The 23,387-nt window shown below is 37.0% G+C and overlaps 3 protein-coding genes across 5 annotated transcripts in view; all 3 read right to left on the reverse strand.

Moving 5' to 3' along the window:
- The window catches only part of LOC122079706 (exocyst complex component EXO70B1-like), a 10,380-nt gene extending 6,415 nt beyond the window's left edge, over positions 1-3,965 (reverse strand). The window contains exon 1 of the mRNA XM_042646387.1: positions 1,572-3,965. Within this exon, the coding sequence (XP_042502321.1) occupies positions 1,584-3,539 (1,956 nt within the window). The 5' untranslated portion in view covers positions 3,540-3,965 and the 3' untranslated portion in view covers positions 1,572-1,583. The remainder of the gene's footprint in view (positions 1-1,571) is intronic.
- Positions 3,966-8,284: 4,319 nt separating this feature from the next.
- On the reverse strand, positions 8,285-16,859 carry LOC122079707 (snurportin-1). Of its 3 annotated transcripts, XR_006140511.1 has the most exons (8): positions 16,392-16,859; positions 15,468-15,654; positions 15,099-15,349; positions 13,966-14,080; positions 12,723-12,833; positions 9,462-9,605; positions 8,621-8,909; positions 8,285-8,497 (listed from the first exon to the last, which is right to left on the reverse strand). XR_006140511.1 is itself a non-coding variant. In XM_042646388.1 (7 exons), exons 1-7 carry the CDS (start codon positions 16,745-16,747, stop codon positions 8,793-8,795), a joined length of 1,281 nt encoding a protein of 426 aa, XP_042502322.1. In that variant the 5' UTR covers positions 16,748-16,859; the 3' UTR covers positions 8,285-8,792. The 3 variants fall into 3 exon arrangements, 2 of the variants coding, with proteins under 2 accessions (XP_042502322.1, XP_042502323.1); XM_042646388.1 differs by having other exon boundaries at positions 8,285-8,909; XM_042646389.1 differs by having other exon boundaries at positions 8,285-8,909; positions 12,723-12,815; positions 16,392-16,858.
- A 4,780-nt stretch (positions 16,860-21,639) lies between these two features.
- The window catches only part of LOC122078080 (uncharacterized WD repeat-containing protein alr3466-like), a 24,449-nt gene continuing 22,701 nt past the window's right edge, over positions 21,640-23,387 (reverse strand). Inside the window, exons 10-14 of the mRNA XM_042643947.1 lie at positions 23,039-23,125; positions 22,883-22,958; positions 22,731-22,787; positions 22,516-22,606; positions 21,640-22,153 (exon numbers count right to left, since the gene is read on the reverse strand). Coding sequence (XP_042499881.1) covers positions 22,520-22,606; positions 22,731-22,787; positions 22,883-22,958; positions 23,039-23,125 — 307 coding nt within the window. The 3' untranslated portion in view covers positions 21,640-22,153; positions 22,516-22,519. The remainder of the gene's footprint in view (positions 22,154-22,515; positions 22,607-22,730; positions 22,788-22,882; positions 22,959-23,038; positions 23,126-23,387) is intronic.

The raw sequence follows: 23,387 nt of genomic DNA on the forward strand, positions 1-23,387 counted from the left end.
CTTGTTCCTTGATTCCTTCTCAAAGCCCTTTCTTAAAACCCTTGACAAAATCCAAACCCTGTTTGTGAATCGTGTTTTTGTTTTGTTTGTTTTGGTTATTTTTTGTGGAGTAAAGCTGATCTCATACATCCCAAGTGTTAACAAAATCATACACCTACCAATAAACAATCTATATTTCAAATCTTCATCAAGTAATTTTAAAATTTGTAAAAAAAATAAAAAAATAAAATAAAACCATAAGGAGCCACTTCACGTAAGGCGGAGCACTGCCTTACCATCTCTAGACAGCATCAGCACCAAGGCGCTAGTAAGGCGATGCCTTAGCAGCGCTTTAAAAACTATTTAAAAACTATGACGCAGACTTCTCACCTTTCTTCCAAAAACAAGTAAACCTTCATGAAACAACCAAAATAGTCTACAGGTCAGGCCTATCCTTCACAGATCATAGTTGGAAGAGTTTAGGGTCCCATATTCTACGCCATCATAGCAAAGATCAGCCACAAATATTGCACGCCCACCCCCAACTCAAATTGACAGAAACCATGCCATCAATGCACATGTTCACTTTCTCAAGGTGGACTGAACACTCCTGGCAGAGTTTTTGCACCCTGGGAGGCACACTGACACTGTTAAACTTTTAAGTATAGCATGCAAGTTATTAAGTGTCAAAGATGTCAACCTCTAAAAATTGGATGCAAAGAAACTAAAGGTCTGAACTCTCATTTGGCCTTTCAGAAGGATTCACATCTTACAGGGAACCATTCACAAGTCTAAGGTTTCTTATCCCTTTTTTTTTTTTTTGGATAACTCCCATTGACAAGTCTTAGTTATAGTGCAAGCAAGCTACACAATGGGTTATGGTGCTATACATAGATGATTCCCAAAGGTGCCCTATCTTGTGAGCTCATACACAATGGTATTACTAGATCTAGCCTTCCACTGTAATGAGACATTCCAAACTTACAAGATAGATCCTGGCTGCTTAATCAGATGACTTCATTCATTAATTACCGAGCATATGCCTTTCAAGCAATCTTCACCACAGTTTGCATGTCAATAAACTATAATGAGGTGAAATATCGAAAAAATTGCTAGAGCCAATCACTCATTCACAAGTTGTTGCATTTTTTTTTTTGGGGGGTGGGGAGAACCATAACAAGACACAAGATTTTTTTTTTTTTTTTTTCCTTTTTTGAAACACTTTGATGAAAGACACTTTCAACAACATAAAGCGAGCCCATTCTGCAACTGCAGTTCAGGAGTCAGTAGCACAATACAACTGAGGAGTTTTAAGTAGCCCCTCCTGTTTTACAAAAGTATGGCAAAAAAATTGCTTGAAAAGTTAACAGTCAGTTTGCAACAACAAATTCAGAAACCCAGAAAAGATTCACACTCAAGAGGATCTATAAACATGTACAGAATTATTACATATATAAAGAGAAGTATAGCTAAATATCCTGAAAATCTGTGATTGTAAGATTGAAACAACAAAATTAAAACAGCAAATCATCAAGCTAGAATTCAGAGAGATAACCTGAATTCTCAAACCCTGATAAGATCAGACCGCTTACCTATTACATCTGCTACGTACTTATTTTTCTCCTTGGATTGTGGATTACTCCAGGAGATCCTTCAAACAGATCTAAAAGATAGTCCTCTAAGTCCTCTGCAGTGTACTTTATGTATTTCCCTGCATGCTTTACACTGTCTAGATGATTTCCAAACCTCCCCAAAAATGCACGGTATGCTGGAATGACTTTCTCTGAGATTAAAATCCGAAGCTCTTCCCGTAGCTGAGGATCTGGTACCTTCCAAGCTGTCTGAGTCCTATAAATTTCTTCAAAACACAGGTTAAAGTTCTTGAACCTTTCCTTCAGAGCCGGCTTAGATACATTACTTGAGCTCCCACCACCCCCAATACCTTCATCCTTCAAACAAGACAACACTTTGCTCCAAGAAGCTCTGAGATAACCAGTGGAATACTGGCGTATCTGGCCACGTCGTTTGCGGACCCATTGATCTCCCAAAAGCTTGCCAAGCTCAGAGTCTTTAACTTTTTGAACTATATAAAGAATATTATTCATCAGGAATATATTTTGCATTGCACCATCCTCATAGAGTTTTGACTTCTCTTCAAGGTTTGATTCCAGAGACGAAATTAATGACAGCAAGCTGCGGCCCACTGGAGACATGCTGGCTAGTTGATTGTTATCACCTCCTTCCACACCATCCTCACCATCTTCTAGAATTTGATTCAGTGAATCACTGTAGTCTACAAGAAGCTTCATATAGTTCATCACATAACGTGTCACTGGATGAATTTCACCTTGGTTTGGTTTCTGTTTCCGAGAAGCCTCACTCTGAACTGCATTCTGAAGCTCTGCAAATGCACCTTTTGCAGCCTCGCCAAGCCTAGCCAGTATGCCCCGTGCCTCGCTGTAGACAAAATCCCCTGAATCATCAGAAAAAAACGCCTGCAATTCTGGCAATGCGTCATCCAAAGCTTCATACATGTCAAGTATCCGAGACAGCCTCTCGGGTGACCTCTGTCCAATTGCAATTGCCTCCCCAAAATTCAATAGCTGCATCATACATCCCTTTGCACCCTCGGTGAAGCACACGTCCCTGATCAGCTCCGAGCCACCAAAAACTTGTTCACAAAGTCGCTTCTCACCAGGAAAAAGAACCCGAATTACAATCTTTACAGCCTGAATCCACTTCTTCATTTTCTCGTCCAAGAACCTCCACTCGATCTTCTGTACTTCCTCAATGCTCAACTTCTCAATACCAAGAATAGATAAACACTCCTGCAGAACATCCCTGCGAACGCTACTGTAAACTTGACAGCACTCCTTCTCATACCTCGATTTGATCATCCTGTCAGCGATCTCCTTGAGGTCGGCGATGGCATCTGGGTTGACCAAATCCATAAAGAGATTGTCCCCAAAACTCCCACTCCCACCTCTCACCTCGGAGTAACTCTCATGTTCATCCTCCACGGAGCCCTCTAACTCTTCAATATCTCCATCATTCGACGTGAAAGAAAGCGATAGTCTACGGATCAAACCATAAACCCGTCCCGCTTCCAGAGGGACCGTGTTCCGTATGAGTATGTGACGAAACTCGTCCTCCAGCCTCGACATCGCCAGCTGCAGAACGCTCTCAGCTCGGTCCATAATTTCACCATCCGAAGTAAGCGTCAGATCCTCGGTCAACCGAAGAATCTCATCAACAGCGGAGAGGAACTCTGCTGCCTCATCAGGGGAATCCTCCCAAGATGAACAGTGATGAGGGTTATCAGAATTAGAGTCCCACCGACGAACGACCTTCTCCGCTGCTTCCAACTGCTCTTCGGTCTTGCTTAGACCTGCGGCGCCACTATCTTTAGAAAGCAAATCGGTTATTGCAGAGAGTCGATTATCAAAGCTGGAGAGGATAAAAATCATGTCTTCCGTATCATCTTTTCGAGTACCCAAACTCTTCAAAATTTGCTGAGCCGCAGCCATGACTCTCTCATCTCCGTCGATGGTCGCCGCCATGATTTCCCCTTTTGTTTATTGATTCTGATTTCGTTTCTCCTTCTCCAGTCTTAGGCTTTCAGCCTCTAATGTTTGATTTGGAACACTAGGGTTTTGAAGAGTGCAAAGACGCAGAAAAGGAAAATCAAATCGAGAAAATGAAGCAAGAAGCTGCTGACCTTGATATTTAATATTTATTTGTTGTTGCTCTCTCTCTCTCTCTCTCTCTTCTCAAAATTTCAAGACCCAGTCCGCAACTCCACCATTTCTAAACTGGTTGCCTTGATTTCGAGTGTTTGGAGAAGATTCGTGACATCCCTTCAGACCTTTCTAACCGATCAAGGGGTTCTTCTCTGCTTAAAGCCTTTGAAAGTGAAATTCTCTCTCTCTCTCTCTAGAGTCTCGACTTCCACTTGAAGCGAGGAATGTGAAACGAGGGAGGCATAGGCGTAGATTCACTTTTCTAGTTTTAACTTTAGAGTGCGCATTGTGCACTCTCAAGCTAAGGGTTATCTTCTACCCAAAAAAAAAAAGCTAAGGGTTATCCAACTGTCAAACGGTCGGTTCGGTCTGAATCGTCTGATTTCAGTTGGGTTCAAATTGGTCAAATTGAAACCGGCCCGAAAAGGAAAGGGACGGTTTCCGTTGATTTTGGTTTTCTCTTGTCAGGCTTTATCGGTTTGATATCGGGCTCAGTCTATTTTGTTTCGAAATTTTTCCAGATTTTGGTCTGGTTTTTTATTTTGATCGGTCTGATGCTGTCCGATTTTCAATAGCTACATAATGTGTCCCAAATTGAAGCCAGCCCGATAGGGAATTGGATCGTTTGGTTTGACTAATTTGGTTTTATTTTTGACACCACTGCCTTGGGTAGTGTTTTTCACATACTGTTGGACCGGACTAAGCCACTTCATTCATGACTAACTACTATAAATATCCTAATATGATTACATGTACGTTGCCTTTTTTTACACATAATAAATGGGGTCAATTATAAATAAAAATAGTGACATAGAGGATAATGATTCATGAAGAGTTAAAGTGAAATGGGTGAAGTGGAGAGGTACATCCGAAGTGTTATTTGACCGATGTATCCCTTTAAAGTTTAAGAGAAAATTTTATAGGACTATACTGCAACCAGCTAATGTATGAAACAGAATGTTAAGCATTTAAGAAATATCATATTGAGAAGCTATGGGTAACTGAGATGATAATGTTAAGATGGATGTATGGTAAAAATATAAAAGATAAAGTAAGGAATCAATGTATTAGAGCATACTTGGAAATTGTCTTGATTAAAGACATGTTTCATGGAAGTCATTTGAGGTGGTATGGTCATGTTTAAAAGAGGCCTTAGGACATCCTAGTAAGAAAAAGTGATTTGATTCAGTTTGAGGGAGTTTTTCTTTTTTTAATAGGGAGTTTGAGGGCGTTAAAAGAGCTAGGGGTAAGCTTAAAATGGCCATAGATGAAATAGTGAGGAATGATATGCATAATCTTGACCTTGTCCCAAGTATGAAGTTGGATAAAGTCTATTGGAGAGTAGGATCCACGTTACCAACCCTATTTACCTAAGATTCCTTTCACTTGTTGTGTTGTGTTTCTTTCCTTTTACTCTCATCTCTCATATTTTCTTCTCATCCGTCCATTTTTTTTTCCCCCGATTTAAATCATTTTTTTCTCTATTTTGTTTTGCATGAATCCATATAACCACCAATACACAAAGATGGATGAATCATAGAAACAAGGTAATAGTGTAGATGAGCCTCTTTCTTAGTTTGATGCTCTCTCTTTCCTGGGAGTTAAAAAAGTTACATTTGGGAACAAAATTAAGCAATCACCGAGGGAGATATTAAATATATGTATGAAAGTATTTATAAATTTTTAAAAAAAAATTGGGAGAAAAAATTCTATCAGGCTACATAATGTATCTTAGCACCTCATTGTGTTTTTTTTATATTTTTCTTTCTAAGAAATGACATATGCTCCCTATCGTGGGAGAAGAGAAATAGACACACTGAGGTATTAATGTACCATTCGCAATTAAAGATGGAATTCAATACCAAAAGCATTTATAGTTTCACACCCCACCTCCACTTGCTCTACTTTCGATTTTGTACTTCTAATGTTTATATTCATAGATTTACCATCAACACTAAGAAAAAAAAAAAAGATTTACCATCAATAGAGTCAGGTTTATAGACTTCCCTATTGTCTTCTCATCTCACATTCTTAGATAGCGTTTGATATGCATTCTCATAATGTGTCAGGGGTTTAGAATGCATTCTAGACCATCATAAATGATGCTTGGTACTCATTTCTATTTTGAAATTATAAAAAATGAGGTTAAGAATGAGCCTCCCCTAGAATACCACCAAAATCTCATTCTACGTTCTTTGTATAAATTTGTATGACAAATCAAGCCCAAAGCAGACCAAAACCAAAATCACCTCACTATAAATTGATACAAGACACCAGAATCAAGTCGAATCAAAATCAAATTTCTTTATTAGTGTAGTTTTGATTTTACCATTAGAACCCAATTCTTGGGCTTCCTAGGTGGAGCATTATTTTGTCATTCTCTGTGTATAAGACCGCGAGATCAGGAGAGTTTATTTCCCCAATTAGTATATTAGGCTTTGTTTGGTATGCATTCTCTTTCAATGGAACGCGTGATCTCTCCATTTTGGAATAATTGATGTGAACACTGGTTCTTTTTATTCCAATTCCACCGTCTTCTGCGGCTCATTGTCTAGAACAGTCTCTCACGTCAGTTACAAGTTGCTTAAAATACATCCAGTTCTAGAGTTATCTCAATGGATTGTGTGCTCTTGGCCGTTGGATGCTAATACATCCACTATATTATGCTTCATCGCTGCACTTTCCAGTAAATGCCCGCACGAATAGACTTGTGCAGTGACCAGTGATTTCGTTAGTCAAAACTAAAAAAAATAAAAGAAAAGATTACGTAATAAGCCAAAAGAGATGGCCCCACACGTCTAATTGGAGGAATGAAATTTTGGTTTGTTTCATGACTTTTGAGTTTCATTATTCTACCCAAAAAAAAAAAAGAGTTTCATTAAAAAGGCCAAAAAGACACAGATTACTTGGTGTGACATACCGCGTATCGCAAGTTAACCTTTCCTCCTATTGCCACGGCCACAGATCGAAGAACCATTCAGAGATTAGCCACGCAATTCTTCGTCAGTGCGGAAACACTTTCTAAGAAGCCGTAGTAGAGTCATATCCTTTTGAAGTGTGTTAACGCTGAAGAAGCTAAGAAAGTTACGAAGGATGTACACGAGGGAGCTTGCGGTCCCCATTTGCTGTATATATGTCTCCCGCTCCTCATCCTAAATGAAATAATGAATTGATCTCTTTTTTTTTGCTAAATAGGTATGACTAATCCCGCAGACTTATACTGACCCTACAACCGCATGGATTGGGTCATAACGGGATTAAATAAGAACCATTTAACTTTCACTAAAAGCAATGAAGAGCACTAAACACTTTCGTGTGAATGGCTCAAGCTGTGCCTAGTGGGAGTTGAACTTAGGACGTCCGAGTTTATGGCTCATACCAAGTTCGTTGCTCACCAACTGCGCTACCCTCTTGGGTTTAATGAATTGACCTCCTACTCTCCCGAATGATGATTTATTCTATGCCTCCATTGGTGTCGCACAGACATTGTGCCTATCCTCCTCTCATATTTTTTGCTTCCATTTTATTAAGTACGTGATCTAGGGCTTCCATTTTGTCACGTATTATGACTAATTTTGATTTTAGATGCTTCGAAACAATCGATTGAGTTTCGGAGATTGAATGGTTGGGTTTTCAAACTGAGAGGCCAAATCCTTGGCTGATTTGAATCTAATCTAGATTGGAATTGGCAAGAACCTATTTGCCTATTTGCCTATTTGACCCTCGATTATGAGTTTAATATCCCTGTTAGGATCTTGACAAAAGTGTCTTCATTTTTTTTTAAACCATATGTAGTTAACGGTAAATATTTCAAAAGAAGAAACGTACCCACCATGTCAAGGTGCAATTTCCCTCTCACATGGTTTTTTTTTATTATTTTCTCTCTCCTAATTTAAGTACGTGGGTCTTTTGTGATTGATGTATAGATTCTTCCCAATACTAATGTCATGGGAATTCCTCTCCCTATCCTAAAATAGTGTTGTTATGGGCTATGGACTTGGATCTACTCAAATTACAAAACTATATTACAATACCATTGATAAGAGACTTTGCTAAGTTTATTCTTTGTACAAGCAATATATTTTTGATGAATTATATAGTCAAAATTTATCAAATTAATCAAAAATATATGTCTTTGGAATGGTGGGTCCAATTTTTATCTATGGTAGACCAGTGTTGATTCTAGATGTTTCAGAACAATCCATTTTAGGGTTTTGGGGACTTGATCATGAGTCCACATCCTCTGCAGCAAGCAGTACGGTGCAGAAATTGATGCATGAGAAAGCCAAGAAGTTTGAAAAGATATTATGAACAGTCCCCCATGCTTAAGTGTTATGTTATAAATACAAAATTTTATATGCTAGTTTAATTTTTATTTTCCTTTTTTTTTTTTAAGGTTAGGATTGTATCTATTTTACTACTAAGTTTGTTTTTCTCTTTCTTTGGTTTTGGACTTGCTAGTTGATTCCCAATCCCAAGCATTGTTTACAATCCCAAATGCAAATTACCAATGACTGTCAAATTTCCAGATGTAAAGAGGCAATAAAGTTGTGCACACTAACAAGTAACAAATAATCATGCTAGAATAATATCAACTGTTCATCATAATATAACATAAGATTCTATAATCAAAATGTACAACTCTTGCAAGGACAATCCTTCACCAGAAATTATGTCCATGGATACCCTGTAAGATAAACAGGAACTCTTATTGCTAAGATGTGGATACCTCATGTAAGTACATACAATACTGTACCAAAAATATGTTGATTGAAAACCTGCAATACAGAAACAATATCAACAATGCCTGGGGTTGCATCCAAATTATGAACATGAACAAGGATCACTGATGCCCAAGGAAAATCATGCTATAAGGATCACTGAACCAATTTGCTACTCACAAGTCACTGCCTAGTAGTTTGAACTCGACCCCAAATGTTAATCACAGACATGACAGACAATGTTGCCTTCAAGAGACTTGAGAAGCACTGATGTTATGTGAATGTTTATACCGTATGGAAAATGGCTCTCGACCTAAGGATTATTATCTCCCTTTTGCATCATTGTCAATCATCAAAGAACCATCTTGACATCAGGACTTCCATCTTCTTGACTGTGACATGAGCTGATAGATGCTACCAGATCATCAATTTTAAGTGGAGAGCGTCGAGCAGTATATTGGAATAGAATCTGTTAAAGGATCATTCAGGCAGAGATTTATTCCCCAGAAATATGAAGGTAGAAAAGAAGAAAAGAAAAAAGAGGGGGGGGGGGGTGCCTAGCTCTAGAAATATGACAAACACCATTGAAGATCTTAAGAGTAAGAATTCCACAGAAGTAGCACCATGGTTATTGACTAATTTACACAACCTACAAAATACAAGCTAAAGTAGCAGAACAACCCCCCCGCCCCCAAACGAAAAGAGGAAAAAGAAAGAGAAAGATATACATGCTCTGCAAGCCAACACCCAAGCATGTACAGAACAGATCCACCACAAAGCAGAATCCCATCCACAATCATGAGCATGGATCACCCACTTGATCTGATCTTTGTTTCTTGTGGTCATGCATACAATGATCCACCAGAGGGCTAATCTCGGCATGCACAACCACAACCACAACCACAGCCACAAGCATCACTCACCCACTCAATCTGACCTGTGTTTATGCATCTGACCTACGTTTCCTGTGGCTGTGAATGCAGGTATTTTCTCTCAACCTGATTTATTAGTTCCTACTAACCTTAGAGTAGCTATCTGCAAAAGCACGTGCACGGTTAGTCTTGCCAATGTAATGTATATCAGCCATCTCAAGCTTCCCATCCACAAATCTGAAGCCTCCTTCACCAACAACAAAACGCAAAAGACTTCCAGATTGCAATCCTGACTGTAAGAATGTTAAACCTTAGTCTCAATCTTAAACGAAGAGCAGCAAGAAAGCATAAAAAGATGGAGAACAGAAAGAACATGTAATAAAAAAAATTCAAGCAAAGCCTGGCTGAATCTAGTCGTTTCTCCTCTCCAAATAGGACTTTATGTAAAACAATCAACTTTTTGGTATCCTCCTTCCAATTTGATCTTTTGCCTAGATACTAGCAGATGCTTTCTGGAAATTTCATGTTACAATTCCCCCTCCCCAACCCCCTCCCCCCAAAAAAAAAGAAGGTTTTTTAAATATTGGAAGTTGAAACAGCATATTTAAATTTCCTTGGGAACAGTAAACAGGGATAATAATATGAACTTAAAGTAGAATCTGAAACACATGCTGACACAAATCTTAAAACCTTATGATTGTTTCTATTTTGGCTCAATGAACTTGTTTTGGATCATTTCCTTTCTGAGCTACTCACCTTCTAGATTATGTCCATCCAAGGGCTATCCAACCTCCACACAAAATGTGTTGATATGATAAAGAAGTGGAAGCACAAAAAGGTACAATACTGAACTTAGTAGCACGAGCTTAGCTCTTACTGGGAGAGGTTGTTGGCTCTTTAGCAGTACAGCGAAAAGAGAAATCGCATAAGACAATCTTGATGGTCTAATAGTAAGATTAGAAGTATATAGTTTTTGTTTTATAATGTCTTAACATTATATAACATAACAATCTGAAATAACCAAACCTAGGTTACTGCTTGTCAGTAAAACAGAAAATAAAAATCCTAAATCACATGCATATAGTATTACAAAAATGTCATTCAACATATAATGCATGAAATATTCCTAAACATGCTAACAGAATAATAATATAATCTTATCACATGAATGCATGAGATATCCTATTCTGAAATTTGAACACATATACAGAGTAATAACCATAAATATAATAAAATAAAAATTCGAAATGTAATAAATATGCAAGAGACCTAAATACCCTCCTAGTGCATAAGACCACAAAAATGTATAAAAATTATTCTAAATGCATGAAAATTCCAATAAATATTAAATATGATTTGAACAAACTTAACAATGCCTAAACCCTAAAAAATAACCCTGAAAAATCAGAGAAAATAAATTGTCCTAAATGACTAAAATGCCCTAATATGCAATATCAAAATTAAGAGAAAAGTAGAATGGTAAATAATCTATTATAACACAATCAATAGGAAAAACATAGAGAACATCATAGAAAATAAATAATAATAATAATAATAAAAAAGGAAATTCGTGCACCAAAAATTTATATTTTCCTAGAATGCAAAATAAAAAATATAAATATTAAAAATATGGGAAACATAACGAACATACTTAAATGCAGAAACCATACTAATTACTATCCTATTGATTTGAGATCAAAAGGGTAAAAAACATACATAAAATGATGTATGCAATGCAATGCAAAAAAAAAAATCAGAGATTGCTATAAAGACCTGAAATAATTGATAATGTAAAAAAACCCCATGAAACTAATCCTAAATTACTTGAAAACATTGCATATACCTGCTACAGTCCCAAGCTGCCCAAGTTGGGACAACAAAGACAAAATCATAGTGTCAAGCCGATATCTTGAGATATGCTAAACCAAATCGAATAAAACAAAAGAAAAATTAAAATAAACGTATAGATATTTAAAATGATATATTACGGAAGTCCTGAGGGCAAGCACAACTCAGGCAAGGGGGTTGGCAAGTTGTTGCAAACTTGCAACATACAAGGAAAAGGCAGGGCCTCCTTCTACTCTATTTTTGGATGCCATAAAACATTGTCTGAGGTCTTATTTATAGCTGAGGTGGTAGCTTATCCTTCAACTGATGCTTTTACACCAATTTGATCCAAATCCACTGGATATCAGATGAGATACGCCGTAAACAAGAACGGTTTAAAATAGGGTTCAATCCAATCGATGAGATGTTTGGCCGACTTAAATCGTGTTTAAACTAATAAAAATTGAAAAGCCAAGAAGCAGTTGTGGATTGCAAGACGAACTTAAAGAAACAAAATTGAGGTCACTTGAAGCTCTAAAAGTCCAAAAAAGACAAAAAACCATGAAGAAAAAGGACTCTGGTTCGGGCCTAGAATTGACGTACAACAACCCTTGTCTGGCGTCACGTGGGCTTGGACTATCGTTGAGTGTGCATGAACAAAAGCACACTCGAGGTCAAGTGAGGCCTGTTGGACGTCGACTAAAGCTCCGGTTTCGACCTGGGTTGATGGGTCAAACCGAGTTAATTAATTTTCAGACTTTTACCATAAAATCTTTATAAAATTCATCTTTCAAACCGTAAGTCCAAATTGAGTGATTTAACTGCTTTGAAAAGATTGTTCTGAGTACTATCCAATGGTGTGGAAATCAAAAACCATTTTAGCAAAATAATACATTGGAAAATCCATTTAAAAGTGCATCCTAGGAGGTTAAAAATATGAAATATTTTATAAAAAAATTATGGGCAAATGAAGTCGTTTCCGAAACATTTTTGAATACAAGGATTTTAATTATAAAATCACCTATTCACAAAATTTAGACCGATTGCAAGCTCGTTTGACCTTTGTAGACCAGAGTCACCAGATCAACCTTCTCAGGGATATTTTGGTATTTTTTTTAGAACTACCCTTCTTGGTTATTTTGAGTTGGTTCAAAACATTAGGTAGTTGTTACACAAGACCTCCAAGGCGATAAAATGGACCTCGCACACTACGCAAGGGCATCCAATCATCATTTCTATGCATGCCTCCAGGATGGAAAAATGAGGTGCCCACAATAGGTTAGTTTTAGGAAATCCTAAAAGAAGTAATTGCTCCAGGATTAAATCTGATAATATTCTTAGAATCTTATTCCTGTTTTGAACCACATTAGGAGTAGATTGCTTGGTTTTTGGTTTTAGATTCTTGAGTGCGAGTAGAAAAGCATGGACCAGCTTTGATTAAATGAAATTGGAAAGAGAATTTTATTTATGGTGGTGTTGAATTACCAAAGTAACACTCACAAAACAAGCCTTTATTCTATCATACATCGGATATAATTGACATGGTTAAAAACATTCATTTCTAAATATTTGAAGGACCATACCTGTTGCATAAAATTTGAATCCAAGCACCCACATACCACTCGAGGATCATCTGATGTTGTCAGTTTTCCATCGTCTTGAAGCTCCAAAACCACCTGATCATTCAAAGATAACTGTAAACATACAGAAAAAGGTTCCCATTACAGATGTACGGACAACAAGAAGGCAGAAATATCACTACTCTACCTGCAGACCCCAGAACCAACCTTTTTAGATCAGAATGAATTTTATGATTACAGAGAACTGTTAGCCCCATCTAACAAACCCTGTTCAGCATGGAACAATGAAAGGAAGATATCACAACCATTTATCAATATTCCATCTAAAAGGCTCTAAGCCCACCTAAACTTAGCCCCTTCTTGACAGCATTCATTTTTTTGCATTTTGCAGATAGACAGCACATTATGAGCACACCTTCCCATCTCATTCATCAATTATACTCCCATGTTTTCAAGCCATCAATTTTCAAACTGATCAAGCCAAGAAAATATAACATTGGAACCTTCAATGTTCACATCAACAGGATCAATACTTTCAGTATAGCTGGAACTAACTATTTCTCCACTAAATTAACTGTAAGTTCGGGTAGTGGACAGTTGATAATTATAAGTGAACAATAGGATTCAGATTCCCTCTCGCTTTTTCTCTTTCCCGTGTTTTTACTCTCTCACCTTTTTTTTTTTTTTTTTTTATTTTATTTTATTTTATGGTGAATAAGAACTTGTATTACAAAGCTAGGAGCGGGGCTCAACCACAACATACAAAGATAAAGGAAGGCCCCAGGATTCAACAGTTAGCCTGTTGAAAAAATTAAGTATAAGACATATACATAAGGAATTGAAAAGAAAACATTAAAGAAAAAGGAAAGAAATGGAATTAGAGAATGGGCTGCTCCGAAACACTAAAAGACAAATTCCAGCAATAGACTACAAGAAAAAGTCCAGCAGAAGTCTAGATGATGACATTGCTACCAGCATATGTCACTTAGGTTATGAGTACACATCATCCTTGATTAAAACCCAAAGAAACATGTTAGATGAACCCCATAGTCCTAACATAAAACAGTTCCTTGGAGGTATTACAAACCTTGAGAAGTTAGCAAACAGGGCTTGAACAAAGGAGAAATCATGAGACAGGTTTCATAAGGTTTTCATGTCCGACACACTAGACCATACCTACCAAATGACAACATACAAATGCATGCATAAAGTATATCACAGAAATTACAACACAAAAAATAAATACCTGTTGCTGAGCTGGAACCTGTCCTTTATTATCTGTATCAAGGACATATTGGCTACAGTTCTCATCCTTCCAAACTAATGCTAGTGGTGTGTTCCCTGTTTGATAATGTGCATGCCTAAAGAAGAAAACAATATAATTAGGACGACAAAGACTATACTAAGTCTCTGTTTTTTCATGTATTTAATAGTAAGCCACTGCTTCAATACTTTGCGCTTTCTGCATGCCATCTACCTCTCATAATCTAATCAGCCAAAACTCTTGCTTTCAAATAAACCTGTTCTATTTGATAGTTCGAAAGGCCAGTCTTGTCTTATGAAAACACAAAAAGTAGACGAGTGTGTAGAAAAAACATTGCCAAAATAAGTGAATAGGGTGCAAACACAGGATACATGGATGCCTTGTACAGAGGGGTAACAAAATCAGTATCTCATATTAATAAATTAGATCTAAAATTCAAATATCAATTTAAACCGTAGAGAAGTTAAGACTTGGAGAAACATGGGAACTCTTTTCAACTCAGCTGAAGATGTCGAAACTATAAAATTTTCCTGCCTTACAAGCATGAAAATTTTTCTAACATAAATTCTCTCCATCACAAATTAAGTAAAATAATTTCAAATTATCAAATATATCAAGAACCAATTAAATTATTTAGTGAAGTTTTAATTGGTCATCATTTTTTTTAAACTAGAAAAATTTCTATTCGATATTTCACTTTTCAATGTTTTATTTGAAACTCAAGAAACTATTAGACTAGGATAACATAACAAAATAACCTATAAATACATGAAATTTTATTTATAAATTAATCGCATACTGTAAATTTAACAAAACTATCAGGACAAAATTGCTGAAACAGTGAGAAGATGTTTCATCTAAACAAGCACCAGAGCGAATTAGATCATTGCAATCATCCATTTTTATCGAAGGCTGTCCCCATAAGATAAAAATTGTAGGACACATCAACTGTTGGGTCCAAATTTGCTGCTTGTTGCACTGTTCTACAGGCCAGTGTTTCATTGAATTCAGGCAATAGATTTCAGTCTAAGAATCCAGGTAATAGATTTCCCAAACAAGTAAATGCTACTCTAAAGTTCTTCTCATTGAATTCCCAATTAAGAAGAGGATCTTACCTGTTGTAGAATGATAGCCCATCTTTGGTGTAAGGAAAAGCACCGGTATATGCCTCGTGTAGGCCGATATGATCACACTCATAAATGAGGACTGGAGTGAATCTATATCTATGATACTGTGAAGGAGGATTACATGCTCCAGTTTCCGCAAGCTTAGAATTCAACCAAAAAAACCGGAACTCGGCACTGCAGTCATATAAAGAGTACCCTCGCCAGCAAAGCATGTCAATAACATAGTAGGTTTGATCTGGCTGCAAGTGACCACCATTTTCTAATATAATCAGTCATATTATAGATTAGGACAGTGGAAAACTATAATATTTACATAAAGGTTGAGAAAAAAAAAATTTGAGGGTGAAAAATTATTACCTCGTGAAAAATGCAATCCAGAATTGAAAATGAGTGTGCAGGACCGGAAATATCTTTTGTCCTGGCACCATTAGGTAAAGCAGAAGGGAAATGATGCAGGATAGAACCATTACGGAGCCTACTAACCGTTGTTCCATTTGAAGAAACCAAAAGGCACCGTTTCCCAGCAGGTCTCGCAAAAACGTACCTACAAAAGTGCAATTCACCGTGAAAATGTTAATTTTCATTCATAAGGGAGTACTCAAGTAGCGCATATAGTAGTGAAGCATAGTGGCAACTTGATCAAACATTTAAACATGTTACACTCTCCTAAATACACGTTCGGCAGTCATAATAGCACGTTTATATATCTCCCTTTTTCAGGTCATTCTCTCTTCTTTCATTACATTATATATGTCAAGACAATAGTTATCATTTTTTTCCTAATAAACAATCGAACTGATTATGCTCATGCTATGAGTTGGACTCGAACGCATAAGTTCATGGTCCCACAGCAAATCAATAATTTCCTGGCAAGAATTGCAGACAACAACCTCCAAAATCAAAATCAGCTTTTATCTACGAGACCTCGCTAGAGTTCCACTGATTCCATATTAAGTCATCGATATTTCATAATTTTTTACTCATTAGGTTGTATAATCCCGAACCTAGTACACTCAAAAGATTGATCAAGTTAATCTCCAACTACATCTTCTAGATTTCAACAATCACGCAACTAAGTTTCAACCTATAAATTGCTCATATGGAACACATGAATATGAATCGAAGCTAAACAAGCAAAATTAAACCATGCCATTGATAATACTCCGCAAGTATCGAAAATCAAGACGAATCTTATAAAAGACTCTATTCGAAGTCTAGAGAACTACACAAGAAGCAGGTAGAAACAAATGCAATAAGATGGAAAACAGAAGAGACTCTAACCAGTCAGAGTTTAATCGAGGAGGAACATCGACCATCCACTCAGGAAGCATGAGTTGTCGCGCGAACCATTGACGAACTTCAGGGCCTCTGAGCTTGGAGGATCGAAGAACATCGAAATCCCTAGAGTTAGAGGAGGAAGGTTTGGGAGAGAGCTCTGGTTCGGCTTCTTCAATTTCAATTTCCAATTGGGACTCCTCTCGGTTTTGAAGAGAGAGGACGGAGGATGCAATACAGCGAGCGTGGTGTTGAGAGTCCCGTCGACTCTGAGCCTGCCGGAGCAGCGCTAGCTCTCGTCTTTTCTGCTGATCGGAGATGGGTAAGCGTTTGAATGGACGGCGGGGATCGGGAGGTGCCATTTTCGGCTTCCTTGTGCGCCCAAATTGTATCCGTGCTTCATCTACAGAAAATGGCTGTATTGTATTCCCGCTCTTTCCATCTTCCCAATTTCACCCTAACCCCTCCTCGCTTTTTATATATATATTTTTTCCCCAGAAAAATTACTAAAACGGCTGTGTTTGAATGTTGAGAAAAGAAAAGAAATGGCACCTGGAGGCAAGGATTTAGTTATCCGGAATTCCGGATCGATCAAATTTTTACTTACTTTTCAGGGGAGGGAAAAAAAAAAAATATATATATATATATATTCTTAGGTTATTTATATGATAATATTATTATATATGTTTATACTCTATAGTCCGTGATACGGATTACGGATCTGCGAAGTATTAGGGTTCTAGCTATATGCGTCACGCTAGGCACGGCTTCTAGAATCCTCTGATCGGAGTATCTGATCGAAATATTCGATGAGCGAGAATTTCGATGTCTTGTAGGATCTCTAGAGTGACAGTTTCAGTGTTATTATATATCCAAAGTAGAATGGTCTCGGATATGATCATATTGGTTTTAGTATTAGACTGTCGAAATGTCAGTGTACAGATCGCCAGCATCTCTAAGTGCAGTACATTTCTTCATAATCTTGATTTTTCAAAAAAAAAAAAAATTCTTCCAATGAGACAATGTTTTTAATTTTGTATAAGCAAACTCTAGAAACTTGATATGTGAATAGAGAGATATTGAGATCTATTCATACACACAATTTCAGGTGTTGAATTTGTCAAGTCACAAATATCTGTATTCATTATCCCTCCCCTTAAAAAAAAGTTTGAATTCTTTTAAAACTTAATGGAAAAATTTATAGGCAGCCATATAACCGGTAATGAGCCTATGATGAATAATGCGAATGTTGGATAGTTAAGAAGCATCATATCTATAAGCTCAGTGTATCGGAAATGAGATTGTTAAGATTACCGAGTGCAAGGATTAAAGTATCGGTATCGGTCGTCGTATCGGTGGGCCAAGATTAAGATACGTATCGAAGGGTATCGTATGGTATTGGAGATACGCTAAAATACACTAAAGATACGCACATAATGGATAGGAAACACTTTTTTATACACATTTGCATAAAAAAATAGTTAAAAAAAGTTATATATAACATGTATTATGCATAAACAGTAAATTGAGAATATCACACTAAGAATCCAAGGTTTGTAATTGTCCCATAAATGTAAAATCCTTGTGTCCCAACCTTGATTTTCACTTTACTTAGAGAGAAAAATGGTTGGCAGCAACTTTGGAACAAAAACACCTCAAAAAATTATGTTTTTCTAAAAAATTACCCATTTTGGCCATTTTATGGCCGTATCGGTACGTATCGGTGTGTATCGGTCGATACATACCGATACGCACCGATACATATCGATACATACCGATACATACCGAAACGTACATTTCACTTCAATTTTGAATTTTTCATAGAGTATCGGTACGTATCGGTGCGTATCGATGGTGTATCGATGCGTATCGGTGTGTATCGTAGGATACGTATCGATACATAAGGGTTTTAAAATTTTCATGATACGTATCGGTATGTATCATGCCGATGCCTACCGATACGGATACATATTGGCCGATACGGCACGATACGCACCGATACTTAAAACCATGACCGAGTGATAAAACTCGGAATCATAAAATAAATGATCACATTAGAGTTGATTTGGGAATAACTCCAATAAATCAGAAGATATGAGAATGCTGTTTGAAGTAGCATGACCATATTCAAGGAGGCCTTTGGATGCTTTAATACAAAAGAGTGATATGATTTGGATCAAAGGAACTAAAAGAGCCAAGGACATACCTAAATATTTTTTGGATAGATTGGCAGACCTAAAATGACTTTAGGAGAAGTGATGAAGAAAGACATACAGAGATTAGACCTTGAATGAAGTATAACCTCAAATAGAATTGAATGAAGGGCAAAGATTCATATAGTCAACCACATTTAATTAAGATAAAACTGAATTATTATTATTGCTTTACAAATAATTGTGCTGGCCAAGAGCTACCACCTAAACCAGTTGGACTGAAAATGTCTTGGAATGTTTTTTATGCACAAAAAATAAGCCATTGAATGATCCAAAGGAGAAAGAAACATTTTTCCATTTCAAATGATAATAAGCCCAATGGAACCTTGTCCTACAATTTTATTTTATTTTTTGGGCGTTGCACGGGGTAGAGAACATGGTATTGTCATCAGTAAAGGTGCCGACTCTCTTTGCCACTCAAAAGGATTCTATGACCCATCGTCACTCATCTAACTCATATTTGGTTATTTCTTTCTCTTGATTTTTCATTTTCCTTCATTATGAGTAGCGAGAGGGTTTCTCACGTTGCAAGCGTGGGCCATTCCACAGCACACCAACCATGACATAAGAAACAATGTTGTCAACAAAAGGATCGACATGGTCTAGAGACGAGAGTGCGGATGCTATTTTTAGTAGGAAGAAGTCTATTTATTCATGTTTTACCAGTGCAAGCATTCTGAGTTACACAGATCAAAGATCCAAGGAGTGAATTATGGCCACATTGTCCTACATGTAACGACATTGTTAATCTCTCTAGAGACTTGTTTAAAATAGCACGAGCAAAGAAAATATGATAAATACATGATATCGTGAGAGATGCCCAAAATTTCTAGCTTTGGTGTCTGATTCGCCCGGTTGATAGTGAGAGCAAGTTCCTGGTTGTCCGTCTCAACTTTCAAGTCCTCAGTTCCCTTTGAAATACATTGGAGGGTGCCAATGTGAGCTCTGCATGGTCAAGATGTGAAAAAGCATGGGAAAGGACCCCCACACACCGAGAGAAAAAAAAAAAAAATCGTCGATCTAGGATGTAATCTCCATACTAAACCAATGGGATCAAGAGAGGTGACATCGCAAGGTTCTTAAACATGGAGATCCACATGAAAAGGAAGAGCGAGAAAGGATGAGAGAAAGTGAGAGGGCGCTTGATGCTACATTATTTTGCCAAAGATGAGTATCCAGGCCGAACTAGTCCCATGGGCCCATACCGACCTCACAACCGCATAAACCAAGTCATAATGGAGTTGAATGAGAATCATTCAACTTTTATCGAAAGTAATGAAGAACAACATTAAGGCTACGTTTGATAACATTCTAAAAAAATGTTTTTTGAGAAAAAATGGAATAAAGCGTTTGGTACATTTATGGCGTGTTTCGTTTTTCTTTGGAACAAAAAGTGAAAAAAAAAAAATTACGGAATGACAAAAAGTAGGGTCTGTCGATCCAATTTTCGTTCCAAAAAAAAAAAATAAAGACTACATTTTGACACAAAAACTGAAATTTCCGTTTTTTACATGAAACATCGTTTCTGAAACAGAAACGATACCAAACACAGCCTAAACACTCCCATGAGGTAAAAAATGAAGCTTCTAGCAGGAAGTGGATAATAGAATGTGATGTCGAATGCAGGTTAGAAGAATATAGCACAGTTAGCTCTTCTTACTTGCTAATCTGAAAATTACGGAGCATTTTCTTTTTCTGTGCTTCTTCTCCCCTACACTAAATAATTATTTATTATGTTTAATAACTCGAACAATACAGAATTTGTCCAAACCGTTTGACTTAACAGGTCCATCAAGTTGCTTTCCTAATGAAAGAAACTGATTTAGTAACTTCTCATTTCTGTATTGAGTGATGCATTAGATCATTGAATAAGCAAGCATATAAGGAACTTAGCTAATTAAGCATCAGTCCCTATGACATCAACAAATGAGTCTCTAGTCTAGTGAATAACCTAAATACATGTTTTACTCCAATGCAATGCATAAATTTGATGCTGTGAGTTTCTAATTCATCGGTCAGTGTTGATAATGATGAATCGAGCCAACTGACTGCTTGATAATAAATGACATTCAAGATTTGTAACCAATGATGGAATTCCAGCAGCTTTGGTGGATTTGCTGTTGGCAAAGTCTAAAAAGCTCGGAGGAAGAACAGAAGAAAGTGCTCTTATATAACGTGGTAAGACATTCTACTTGTCCATATAGCTAGATTTTGAGGGGAAAAAAAAAAATAAAAACAAGTTCCTTGCTTGCTTAATCGATCAACTTCTGTGCTAAAAATAAAATGACTACAAACCCAATAGAGGAAAACAGCATGACAAGATTTTCAATCCAATGGTTCCAATGATCATATTACATTTGAAATCACATTTTCAGATCAAAATCCTAGTATGCATATAAATCTTGGATAATTTTGCTGCTTGCGCTCAATTTGATCACCCGAGGAAGGGAAGCACAAATCTCACACAAGTTCTTGTATTTTCAGGAAACTAGAAACTTACAGTCCATTCTAAATTGCCAAAAGTAAAACCTCAGATGTCAGAGCTCTCTCTCAGAAAACAGAATCCTTAACAACTTCAGCTCATTTATTCTTTTGAAGAGGAAAAAACCAAGAAGAAACGTTATTCAAGCACTATAAGATGCAACTTTTGCAAACCAATGTGAAGTGGTTGAGTATCCCCTCTAACCCATTTTGGGTGGCTGTGTTTGTTGGATAAATTTCTTCGGTCAACTGAATATTCTATGCAAGATCATAAGAAGACTATCAAATACACCTGAAATCCAATCACATTTACCTCACTGACTGAACAACTCAAGTTGCACAACTTTCCAGTTATATTTATAAAGCTGAAGACTATGGCATATTGGCATGTGCCACATATGAGAGTTTTTGAGAGTTTTTTTTGAAGTAAAGTTTTCTGATCTGCTAAATAAAGTGAAATTTGATTTTTCTTACTCTCTGTTTGCCTAGGTACCTCTGCTAGCAGTGTTGAAGGAGTACAATACGATAAGGAAAGAAAAGGAGGTATCATCACAAAAGTATAGAAAACTATAACTTAATAATTGATATGGAACAGGCAAAGAATCTACAATTTTCTTACATTGGTTTTAAAGAGAGGGAGGATGGCATTATAATGAAAACCGTATAAACAATGCCAGCCACGATGTTCTCTCCTTGTCCTTATTTTGCTATATGATGTTTCTTTTCAGGAGATAAAGCAGATCCAAATGCAGGGAAAGATGGCGCTTGAACAAGAGAATTTGTTCACATATTGTCCAAGCACAAGTAACCGTTGTACTTCAAACAGAAGTTTAAATGGAGGTTTAGGTAGTGCAGCACCTTTAAACGGGAGACTTTCCAAGGGCAGCAGCTAGGATCAAACAGCATCAACTCCATGACTCGAGGCATGTACATCATGAAAGAAATCAAGAAGGCACGGACAGATGCTAACTCAACGCCATGCTTCACATCTTAAAGAAGATGCAGATTCAATGGTCCCAAAAACACATTCAGACTTGTTATCTCCATGGTATTCCAGCTAGTTTTTGAGGAGATCTGAAAAATTTTCATCAATTTATCTTGTGTATGACCATAAAAGTTGTACAGTAGGCGAGAAACTTGTAATCTGTAAAGACATAAATGGCATATAAAAGAACAAATTTTACTTTATATTTTATTTTATTTTTATTTTTATTTTTTAAAATTTAAAATTTTTTATTTTTTTCCGGGTGCCTGAAAAAGATACCATGTAATTATAACTTCCCCAAAGAAGCTGGGCCTTCAGGTACTACTCAGGAAATTCATGACTGCTGAAGCACTTAAATATCTTTCTTGGATATTTTTTCTAAATACTGCCCATGCTGTACAATGCACAAACCCTGGTACTAAATCAGTAGTGTTTTAAAGTAAGAAGTTACCAAATTATGGATATAATACATCTCTCTGTGTCAATGGATGGGTCAGACGCCATTGCGAGCATGAGTTGCCTCTCACATAATGGTACAGAACCTGCACCCAATTTCGCACATTAGATGACCCTTGACTGTATTGTAGATCTTAAACAACATCAAAAAGTCAACACTTAAGAATGTAGCTCTGGCATCTATCTGTTTGCAAGAATATAAGTACTTACAACTTTCTGATCATCCCCCCCACTGCAGATATACTGATCATTGGGAGCCACAGCTACCTATAATTTCAGAACACGCCAACGACCATTATCAGGAGACTACAGAGAAAAGAAGCACAAACTTTAAAAGATGGCTAGAGGAATCAATGATGCACCGTATTAGCACAGCGAGTATGGCTTCTCAAGTGTCTGATGCAAGGCTGACCAAGGGTAACATCCCACATTGCAATGCTGTGAATGTCCAGATTGGCTTAGTCACATCAATATCTGGAAAACTGGAAAGATCAATTAGCACAGTCATGTGCCCCTACCTTCCGTTGCCACTCACGGTGACTAAAATGGGTTCACTATGCAGCCACCGAGCATCATTTACACCTTGATCACCCTCATCAACATGGCTGCACAGAAGTCAAGTTTTAGAAATGCATTAAGCTCCAACAGAAAGTGAGAACACAAATGGAAAATCTAAAAAAAAAAGAAGAAAGTAAGAAAGTTTTGATTTTGAAAGGATTTGAATCTGGTTATACCAAGATTATGATGCGAAATTATTTTTCTTAAAAATACCTACCAATAAAAAGAGAATGTCTTAAAAACCCATTACTAGTATTCATTACCAAGAAGAGAAGAATATACAAGGGAAAAAAAAGGGGGAGGGGAGGG

This window comes from Macadamia integrifolia, chromosome 5 (genome assembly GCF_013358625.1).
Source record: "Macadamia integrifolia cultivar HAES 741 chromosome 5, SCU_Mint_v3, whole genome shotgun sequence".
NCBI lineage: Eukaryota > Viridiplantae > Streptophyta > Magnoliopsida > Proteales > Proteaceae > Macadamia > Macadamia integrifolia.